General features: G+C 33.9%; 1 protein-coding gene across 2 annotated transcripts in view; it reads right to left on the reverse strand.

The window, feature by feature from the left end:
- Positions 1 to 12,010, reverse strand: part of LOC150096503 (nucleosome-remodeling factor subunit BPTF-like) — a 425,630-nt gene that overhangs the window by 260,608 nt on the left and 153,012 nt on the right. For both annotated transcript variants that reach the window (XM_090407800.1, XM_090407799.1), the window contains exons 8-9: positions 9,869 to 10,008; positions 2,842 to 4,960 (exon numbers count right to left, since the gene is read on the reverse strand). In XM_090407800.1, coding sequence (XP_090263926.1) covers positions 2,842 to 4,960; positions 9,869 to 10,008 — 2,259 coding nt within the window. The remainder of the gene's footprint in view (positions 1 to 2,841; positions 4,961 to 9,868; positions 10,009 to 12,010) is intronic.

A 12,010-nucleotide genomic window follows, 5' to 3' on the forward strand; every position in this document is an offset into this window, starting at 1 on the left:
ATTCAATTTTATCCTGATCAAGACTAAATGGTGATCACTTCCAATTTCAAATCCTCTGTACACTCTGGTGTCCTGCACCAGGGAGAAAACATCACTATCAACAATAACATAGTCAATGAGACTTTTCTTATTCCTAGCCTCTTCTCTCCATGTGAATTTGTGCACATTTTTATGTTGGAACATGGTGTTAGTAATAACCAGTCCATGTACTGAGCAGAAATCCAACAGATATTTGCCATTATTATTAGCTTTCCTCTTTTCTCCAAATTTTCCCAAAATATTTTTGTATGTCTCACAATCATTTCCTACTCTACTATTTAGATCCCCAACAAGGACCAACTTTTCCTTTTTCATTGTGTCAGTTGCTTTTTCTAAAGCCTCAAAAAATTCCTCCACTTCTACCTTAGTAAAACCTTCTGTGGGACCATAGGCACAAATAAGTCTCATTGTCCAGTTCCCCATTCTCATATTTGCCCACATTACTCTACTTGAGACTGACTGCCATTCAAGAAGATTAGCCTCGTATTTTGTGTTGAATACTATGGCTACTCCTTCTTTTCCTTGATGGTCATTGCCTGAATATAACATTTTGTATTTATTGCTCAGAAAGATCTCACCAGTTTTGGTCTTTTTTGTTTCAGTCACCCCTATTATGTCGATCTGGTACTTATCTAATTCCTCAGCTAGCTCCATTTCTTTGCCATTCAGGCTTCTTACATTGATAGTACCGATCTTTAACTCTGGTGATGTTGAGTTGGGGTTTGTTTTCAGATTTGTTCCAGTAGCTGACTTTTCGCTGTTCGCCCTGGTTCCCTGGCGAAAACAACGGGGGCCTTGTTTAACCGGGCGACGCCCCAGCCGGCATGAAATTTTGTCATGTTGTACCATCATTTTTTATTTTGGTTTAACCAATAAGAATACAATTTGGTTGGCTAAATCCCAAATTGCCAGCCCATCCTCGTTCGTTCAGTATCAAAGTAGATACCCAACAGGGTGCACCACGAGAAGGTGAGGATTGGACATTAGGTCAGAAGCCCTGGTCGGTTCTCCACATTCCTTTAAAGGCTATGTGGAGGTCTCCTCTCAGTTATACAGCTTTGACCCTTAAGCACCCCCTCAATGGGCAAAAGGTTAGCAAAGCAATTTTTTTTTTTTTTGTTAAGATAGCAATCAACAGATCCAGAGGAAGACCAAGATCTAAGCAGATAATATGAGATATATATATCCTCAGAGTCTGATAAGCCTAAGCATAAACATTAGGCTTAGAAGGCTAATGGCAAATGATTATGAATAACTCCTGATCTGCTTTTTTGTTTGTTTGTAATAATTGGGGTGCATTTATTGAACAAAAATATTTTTTTTTGAAATTATAATAATAATTTATTATAATTTCAGATGAAATTAGATGAAAGGTGAAATATTGGTCTATGGTCTAATAATTAAAAACTAAATAAAATTAGATACTTAATTATCTCTGGATTAGTGTGTATTTTTTTCCCCTAAAAAACAGAGTGAAAGCCAGATAGGACATGGTCTTCATTCATTAAAAATATCAGCAGGTATATATCACATATGTGCCATGTATCCTGCCAATAACCAAACTGCTTAATACAAGCTGTAGTCAATCCTGTTAAGCAAGAATGACTGAAATATGAAAGAATTGAAAGCAAGTGGGCAAACCAGTGAATATTTTATATTCAAAATGCAATACAAGACTTTTTTCTGATATTTTAAACTTGTTTTTAGGTTTGATATAAATATGCAACAATGTCTAATGGATGGATATTCCTTAAAAGTTCTAATCTGAATCTAGTGTAATATTTCACATGAGATCAACTAGTTAAGTATAACTCAATAATCGTATATGTTTGATTCTCTTCACAAAATTATAGTATGTCATGGACATAAATATTTGGTTGCTTACTGAGAGTTCAGAGTTCACACAGTGTCACTGGTATACATATTAACATTCTGTTTACTGAATTTTTTGTGACCAAGTTTCATATTCTTCCTTCACTTGAAACAAAATTGAGTATAAAGAAAATGTCTATATGCAAGATTTTAGTTTTCAGTATATTTCTAATAATACAATATAAAAATGAATAATTTAAGTTGCAGCCAGTTTTTCTCAATAAAACAATTTCTAAAACATCTATAACAAATTAGATTGTAAGCATTGCGAAAATATCTTTTTTTGCTATAACATAAATTGAAAGCCAAACGGCTATTTTTCTGCATCCTTAATAATAATTAAGGGGATACAAATCCCTTGTTCAACTGCCAGTAAGCAAAACTCTAAGATCGAGAACTACGAATCTATGAGTTTCATACATACTGAAAAACTATTGGCGAATCCAAGTGTAAATCCTTGTTGTACTACCAAGTGGTCATTTACACTTGGATTCACCGATAGTTTTTCGGTATGTATGAAACTCATAGATTCGTAGTTCTCGATCTTAGAGTTTTGCTTACTAGCAGTTGAACAACAAGAGATTTGTATCCCCTTAATTACCTTTTTTTTGCTGTTTGTTCAGTGTGTGCAGGGTGCGTGTGCTGGAGATAACTTCATTAAGGATTCCCCATTGCAAAATGGTATATCAGATGCCAATGAAATTTTCCCTCAAATTCCTAATTAATAACTTGATTTATTAATTCCATAACAGTCAAAATTTCAATGGTTAAAACTCATTAGTTAGCACAGTGTTGCATTACATATTATCATAAATCACACATACATGACCATAAATTTCATTCTTGCTTCTTACTGAAAAAACAAGATGTCTATTCATGTTTAAAAGTAGCTAGAAAAAATTAAATTATAAAATAGCATTATATGCTTACCTCTTGGTCTGCTGGGAAGGTCAATAGGTACAGTAATTCTCCTAACAAGATATTCAGATCTTAGACCAAATAATCCAGTATCACGTCGTCTTAAAAGTTCTGTAGTCTGTACTTCAGTTTCAGTAGTAATTGTATTAGTACCACTTGGAGGAGGCTTAGCTTGAAGATCATCCCATCTTAAGCAAGCCCATAACACACGCAGTTGTAATGCTGCCTCATGTAGAGTAGTTAAAGTCTGGTTTCGGAACCTCCAGCAGGTTTTGAAGAGTGGTCGAGGACTAGTACCATAAGACCAAATGTATGGATTCATTTTGGCAGCATAACTGAAGCCAGGTATTTCTTTGTGTCCTGATCTTCGTGCCAGTTTTCTCAAATCATGCAATGGCAAGGCTAGTATACTCTTCTTTTTACTTGGTGTCATAAAACGACAACATGGAGGTAATGCACCTTTGGCTAACTTTTTCTTTTTTACAAATTTTGTGATTTTAGCAAGATATACCTTTCCTGATGTATTGCCATCCTGAGTCAGTGCAGAACTGAGAAGAGACATTTGTAAAGCACTTCTGGATGTTGGTGTTCCTTTTACTGATTCATTTGTTTTAAGTACTGAGTGGTCAATCTCAGTTTCAGTAGAAATTTTAGTTTTGGAAACTGCTAACTCTTTCTCCTTTGAATTCTGAGAAATAGTTGTTTTTTCAATAGCTGCACCAGAAAGAATTTTTACTGACCTTTCCATGCTACCTCCACTTGACTGGCTAGTTGATGTTGTAATGACTGTGGTAGTAGTTGTACTCTGTTTCAGCGATGTTTCTGTAGATATTAGTCCAGTTTTATTAACTTTGCTATTTGATTCACAGTCTTGATTGCCTAATGTTCCTAAAGATTTATCTGGGTGAGAAAGAATTGGCTGAAGTGGTGGAGGCGAAGACATCCTTCCTTTAGTGTCATTATTCAACACAGACTGAATAGCTGTAACTTGATTACGTACTGATCCATTTGATGAATTTGTCTGAGTGAGTTTCAGTTTTCCACTGTTTTCATTACTTTCCACAGACTTGGTTCCTGATATTTTGGAAACAATATTGGTCTTTGCTCTGCACACTGGTGAATAACAAACACAATTTAACATGCTCTTATTGACTGTTTCTGATGCTTTACAGGATGGAGAATAACAGCTTCTAGCTGTTTTGGGAAAATATATCAAGGACTGTTTCTTTAATTTCAATTTATCTTCTGGTTCAAGACATATATCACCATTAGGTAATCCTTTGGAAATTTCACATTTAAGCAATTCTTTACTTCCTAATTTTGATGCCAGAGCTCTTGATATTTCTGCAGCAGAAGCTCCTTTCTTTACTAAGACCTTTACACTTGACTGTCCTCCAATCCCTGCTTTAACTTCAATCTTTAATACTCCACTCGGGATTTTTTTATTACCTTCTTGCTCTTCCAATTTTGCTTCCTTCTCAGCAGAGGTTTCTAAAAATTTGAGTTTTAACCTTCTTTCAAGAAACCCATCAATTTTACATGGCTTTGCTATTCTTGGATAGATTTTGCGAACTTCTGATGAAAGTGATTCAGAAACATTTACTAGCTCAATATTGGTATCTGGACATAAAGAAAATGTACTAAGAATATTGCTTTTCAAAATAAAGTCATTATTATCCTCTAACTTATCATGTTGAAATTTATTTTGAGAATTAGATTTACCTAAATGATCTATTTCAAGTGGCTCAGCTTTAACTAAAACATCACTGTGCAAAGAATCTGTATCATTTTCTTCACTTTCTTCAGATATTTTTAAATGAGCCTTATTATCCTCTTCAGCTTTTGGCATAGTCTTTGCAACATCATCACTCAATTCATCGTTACATTTTAAATATTTGTTTTCTTTCATATTGCTATTTTCTTTGGAAAGTTCTGATTTCTGTTTAATAAAAGTATATACATCTACAACCTTTGGGTTTTGATCCCCTTTTAACTTCACAGTAACTTTATGTGGCCCAGCACGAAGACCCATAGAATTGCTTGGTGTGATACAAGAGCGCCAAGTGCAGCTAACCCACATCCATCCACCTTGTCCTGTGATACGATATTCTTCTCCTCTTTGTTTCCAAACCTGTAACACACACAAACACACACATATATATATATATATACATGCATATTTTTATACACATCTACTAACACATATTCAAAATAAAAATTTTTTTAAATTTAAAGAGTAGAAAAAACAACTTCCTTGAATTACTAAAATCAATTTCAGGAATTAAGCATATATATTTAATTAAAACTAATGATAAATGGTACTATAAACAAAAATATAATTTCATTTCATTAAATGTAAAAGGTTTTTTGTCTCTGACAAAAAAAAAGCTTTTACATTTCTCTAAGAAGCTTTTTGTTTCTGACAGGTTTTTTTTTGCAATTTATGATTCTTAACTGTAAGACTAGATATCCTATTATTACTTCTATTATATTCCTGAGCTCAAATATAAATGTTATTTACTCTCTCTCTCATGAAGTTTTAAGTATTTGAGTTAGGTGTTGTTTAACTTTTAACATACTTATCACAATTTTAAAAAAAATTGTTCCCCGTTTTGCAGTTAAAAGAAAGCATGTTAATATGGCATGAAAATAAATTGCAATTTTATTTGATCAACTAATTATTTCTCAAACTTAAGCTAGTCACATTTCATAACCTTAACATGATATATATATAATGTGTATATTATTAACAATAAGAACATATTGAAAATATCAATAATTTTTTTTCTAATTTGCATACTCTCTCTCTCTCTCTTAATGTAATCCCACAAAGGTTTGGAGCCTACAGTATGTTAGTATTAATAAAATGGATGAACTAAGAGGTTAGATAATATGGAGACCCTGCTTCTGAAGCATGGAATTTTTTTATGAAGTCACTTAAGGCCTCCAGCAGTCAGAAAGTGACCACAGACAGGCAAGGAAATTCATCTGCAACATAAAGGCACATTTAGAGAGTAGATATACCATTTGGAAACCAGGCAAGTATAGTGGTTAAACTTAAAAATGATTTTGATAACTTACATATACAAAGCAATGATTTATCATTTTTAAGCATCTCTCTTAAATGAATGAATATATCTCTCTTAAATGAATGACCATACGGCATCTGTAGATGCCGTATGGTCATTCCGATGCTCGGTGATGTTCCACACCAGGCCTCGCCATGTAGTCCTGTTGTTTGCTCTTCTGGCAGCCTCAACTCTATGAAGATCAGTCACTCCACACACGCCATCCATCCATCTCATTGATGGTCTACCCCTGCCTCTTTTTCCAGGAACTTTACCTTCTATTACTGTTCTGAGAAGTCCTTCCATCATTTCTATGTGTCCAAAATATTTTAACTTTCTTTTGTCAATATCCTTAAGGAGCCTTAAAGTTCTACTAATCTTTTCTAACACCCATTCATTTGTACGCCTTTCAGTATATGATATCCTCAACAGCCTTCTACAACACATCTCAAAAGCAGATATCCGTTTCTTATCTGACTTCTTTAGGTTCCAAGTCTCGCATCCATAAGTTGCTCTTGGAAAAACAACTGCATCTAAAATCCTGAACTTTGTTCCCATGGCGATAGATCCATCCTTCCAGATTTTAGATAGGTCTCTGACTGTTGTTTTAGCCATTCCTAACCTTTTTCTGAAATCTTCTGAACAGCAATTCTTCACATTAATAATGGATCCCAGGTACTCAAGCTTGCTGACTTACGCAATTCTTTCTCCATTAAGATAAGCTTGTTTCTCGAGAGCTTCTCTGTTTGTTTTTCCTTTGAGAACCATGATCTTTGTCTTGCTAGAATTGAGTTGAAGTGCTGATCTTGTTAACTTTGTCAAGAATTAGCCCTATTTCTTCCATGTCATTACAAAGGAGTACTGTATCATCAGCGTACCTCAGATTACTGATCAAACTACTTCCTATACTAATTCCTGTCCTGAGCTCATCCAATGCTTCACGCATGATGTCCTCTGCATATATACTAAACAAGTAAGGAGAAAGTAAACATCCTTGTCTAACTCCTTTTCCAACTTGAAGGCAATCAGTCAATCCAACACCTGTTCTTACTGTGGATTCTTGCTCCTTATACAAGTTGGCTATCAACCTGATGGTGTGTTGAGGAAAACCCATTCTTTTCATTACTTCCCACAGTTTCACAGGCTCAACACAGTCAAAAGCTTTAGAGTAGTCTAAGAAACACATTAACAGAAGGAGTCTGAATTCTTTATATTTTTCTATGATCTGTCTAAGGCAAAGGATCTGATCTTTGGTGCCCTTACCTTTCCTAAAACCTGCTTGTTCCTCGGGAATCTCTGTTATTCTTTTTAAGTATAGCAGACTAAAATAAATATCCCTTATGATATATAACCTTCAAGATTGGGATGGATATATATTATATTATTATATAACACTGCAATGGAGTCTAAGGATTTTTCATCATGGAGGGGGGGGCTGAGTATGCTATACAGCATTACAAAAACCACCTACTTGCACTAAACAATTCACCAAAAAACCATACAATCTGCTGTCTTCATCATGTTGTCATCGCCACCATGCTAAACTAGTGAATCTGGATTTGGGTACTTTTTAGAAGAATAAAAGAAGTTTCATTCTTGAATTAAAAATCCACTGAAACTTACTGCTGAAATTATCAACACTTTAGCACTCTTTTTAACTTGTGGAGATAAATTTTGACTATAAGTTATAAATAATTAATAAACAATTATTTGGTTAATGTCGAAAATGTGTTTTTTCACATTCACTAGTTTAGCATGGTGGCAACAACAACATCATCATCATCATCATCTACCACCCACTACAAAGTATTTTTGTCTGCTAGTTCAGTGTGTTCTCTGAATGATTTATGGAAGAAAAAAAAATATGGAACAATTCCCTGTTAATTTCAACTCTTCCCTTGAAGCTAAATCACAATCTAGAGCATCCTGCTAGTCATACATACACAAACTGAAAGCAAAGCATACCTGGAATAAGCTTAATTCAGTATTAATTTACATTATCTAGTACAGTACTCTTCTAACTCTTAGAATAATTACTTATACACAATTTAGATTAAGACACACCTAGAGCGAGCTTATTTCAATATTACTTACACAATCTGATTCTAAGTACACACAATACACTTGATGTACTTTCTTGCTTGGGAATATCACATATTTAAGCACTTACAATTCTCATTCAGCATTGCCTTTTACACGAATCTTTTGTCCACACAAAAGTGCTCCTTTTCTTATCTTCTGCTGGCTTGTTCATGACCTCTCGCCAATTTTCTTATTTGTTCAAGTCGTTCATTATTCTATGCCCTCTAGGATCCTTAACATGGGAGCCTTGTGCAGCTCTTTCCTAGCAAGACATTCCAATGAACATCAGAAGATTCAGAAACCCAAGACAAAGTCCTTCTTGATGTTTCGCCTAATAAAGGTCTGGACATCTATTGTACGCATCAAGCGTTTCTCGAAACTTACTTGTACGGTAAGTTTCAATCATGCGCCACATTATTTTAACAAAGGCTCAGGGTTAAGTTATTACAATTACAAAACTTAATACAGAAAAAATATGACATTTCTTTAAGTGCAATCTCTCTAGAAAAACATGTAAAAACAAACATGATAAGTTACTTATCATGAGTGATTTTACATTGATATCTCATCAGTTCCTATTGCAGAATTCTTATTCAGTTTGTGCAACAGTTCTAGTACTTCCTTCTTATCCACATGAGCTTCCTTATACAGTGAAGAGGTAGCGGTGAGTTCAGTGTTGCATATACCAGGTTGACAGCTTTTAGCAAAATGGCTGCTCATTAAGTGAACAATCACTTCTGCATCAGTCACCTGCATTCAGTAGAGATATTCTTTTAAATTCATTCTTTCTTTTACTTGCAGAGCTAGTTTCTTTTCATACTTGGACTTAGCTTTCTGTACAACACTTGTAACTCTTCTGACCTGCTGTTTATAATTATCATAACTGACATCATCCTTATGCACACGTTGTTCCTTCCACGTCATCCTTTTCTTACCAATCTCCTGCTTAATTAGATTACACATCCATTTCACTCCTAAAGTATTTATTCTTCGAACTTTAGGAACACATTCTGATATCGCATCATTTAAGTATTTTTTAAACACTTTGTGTACACTGTCAATATCCTTCCCATCCAATAACTGATACCATGGCACAGAACCTATCATACCCCTTATGGGGTCATAATTTCCTGCTTTATAGTTCAGTATGTAACCTTTTCTGAATGGAACCTTCATAAACTTAGCCACTTCCGAGTGATTATCGCATGATCACTGTCACCAAGAAGAGGCAGAATAGTAACATCTTTAACTGAACACTCCCCATCCCTCTGATACTATAATCAGATCCAACACTCTAACCTCGAGTTCCTTCTGTCAGTGCTACATGAGGAGGTTGTCTCGCAACAGCTCAATAAATTCAGTTTCATTATTCTCATGCAATTTCATAGCTACCCAATCAATGTTTAGATAATTGAAGTCCCCCATTATGATTACTCTTTTTTGCACCCATTGTATTTATTTATTTATTGATGCATTTCTTTGTCACTAGCAACTGATCCACCAGGTTTGTAACAACACCCTACTGTGTATTTAATCTTGTTAGACTCCACCTTACACCAGATGGCTTTAAACAGACTGCCAAAAAAATTGTTACTAGTATTGCAGTCATAGGTCTCGACTCTAACTGGATTCAAGATATTTGATATCATTAGCAGCACGTCCCCTCCTCTCCTATCCTGTTTATCTTTCCCTATAGAAAAATCTTTCTTATAGAAACAGTAAAAAAACAGCATGAATGATTAAGGAACTCCAATTCCAGAATTTCATTCTATATACTGAACCTTTCATTTTTAATTTAAATACTATGTAACTAAACATTAATCTGTATACTGAGAGAATTAGTATAATTAAAAAAAAAAAAAATTAAATAAGATGGGATAATTTCATACTTGATGCTTTAGGCCTAGAGTATATTTAACCCATATAGTTCGATCTACATCTTCCTCAAATCCTTCTCGGCGTTCACGCTTTTCTTGCTTTTTTCTTTCTTCCCGTTCAGCAGCAGTTGTGCGGTAGAAACGACAATGACCTGAACATAAAATAATAACATAAAAAAGAAATTCTAGCTAAAATAATTCTTGTAGATAACTAAAATATATTAACTAACACAATTAACTATAAATAATTAACCCATCTTTTAGCAATTAGAGATTATTTTGTCCTCTTTTACTATATACACTATTAGTGCATATATTCTGATAATGGGAAGAGACTCTAGAAATTTCTTTCATGAGTGGAGCAACTTCTGTAGTTTTCACTCATTTCATTAATCCTCTATAATATTTCTTCTAACTCTCCTATCTATGTAGAGCAGAAACAAATGATCTCTAACACACACAAGCAGATATATATATATATATATATATATATATAAAAGAGCTAACGCCTTTTATTCCTGTATATATAGGGAGCAGGCGAGGCCGTTTTTAACCCTATCTAACTTTTGGAGACTGAGTGGGCAGTTTATAAACACTGTCACCTACATTCTGCTTCTTCTTATATGCCTCATTTATAGCCATTTTTGGTTATAAGCCTCTCTCATTTATCTACATTTTTTCTCTGCTGAATGCCAACATTCTACAATCATCATTATACCGTCCTTCATGATCGGTGTTATGAGTTTAATCATCTGATCATGTTTTGTCAATGCAATAAAAAACATGCTATATTATAGTGAACGTCTTGTGTCTTTAGCCACTTGTGAAATTATTGATTTTATTGTGTTATTTTCTTAGAAAAATCAGTTTTTTAACAGTAACATTACTGCTGATTTTCAAAGATTTATAGTATTTATTATACAGTAGGATCCCGTATCGGCGGCCAACCCTGGTCCGAAGATATTAACACATGAAAGATCAACTTACGAAACTTTCATAGTCTCTACAAACATTCAGCTTTGAAATAATGTTGGATTTAATATCCACTTAGCTTATGTAATTTGACATCACCAAAATGAAGCCGTATGGTTCTTTCTTTTAATAATAGACAGTTTGGCTGATTGCAGAGATTGTCCAACACCAGAGCAACTCGTTGCAAAGGTGGAGAAAGCTACACACATCCGAGGTTGCTAAGATTCCATTCACATTCAGATAACTTTATTACAGTATGTTGTTATAACTGTTCTGTTTTATTATTAGTTATTGTTGTTAATCTCTTACTGTGCGTAATTTATAAATTAAACTTTGTCATGGGTATTTATGTATAGGAAAAAACATAGTATATATAGGGTTCGCTACTATCTGTGGAAGACGATGGAACCAAATCCCACGGATATGGGTGGCCTACTGTATTTCCTGATATTTCATTGAATACTGTAATATTAAAGTAGAACTAGAAAATGGTGCCAAAACATCACAAGAACAGCAGAGTAGCAAGAAAGAGGAAAACAAGTGAAATTGTTAACAAGAGCTTGCAATGAATATAATCATACCATTTCAGAAACTAACAACATATCAAGTTTGAATTAACTTTAGAAATATCTAGATTAAGCAAATCATTATAGAGATGATGGAGAAATTCAAAAAAGCTAAAAAGTGATTCAGAGGCATGAAAAGGACATGAACAGTAATTAGCAAAAGAAGAAACAAAAATTCACTGAATGAGATAAGGTATCACATAACAATGATCAGCTAGGTAAAACTAATTATAAAAAGAAGGATGTTATGTGGTATGGAGATAACTAACCATGTAATGGATGATAGTGGAACAATTTTTCAGGGTGTTAAAATCAAAAATTTAATCAATTTAATTGAAAAGCAGAAAAGTAAAAGAGATGGTAGTTCGGATAGGAACAAACAATTTTTCTAGTGATAAATACAGTATGGGAGAAGATATATATATATATATATATATATATATACATATATATACACAGGTAGTCCTCAACTTACGACGGGGTTACGTTCCAACCTCTCCGTCGTAAGTCGATTCTGAAGTAAGTCTAGGACTTTTGTTAATTCTTGATTTGTTTGATTTCTGTTATAATATTTTCATAAATTAGGTTTCTATATAACTTAAAACGGTGAAAAATG

This window comes from Typopeltis vanoorti, chromosome 18 (genome assembly GCF_054136105.1).
Source record: "Typopeltis vanoorti isolate ZY-2024b chromosome 18, IOZ_Tvanoo_1.0, whole genome shotgun sequence".
Classification (NCBI taxonomy): domain Eukaryota; kingdom Metazoa; phylum Arthropoda; class Arachnida; order Uropygi; family Thelyphonidae; genus Typopeltis; species Typopeltis vanoorti.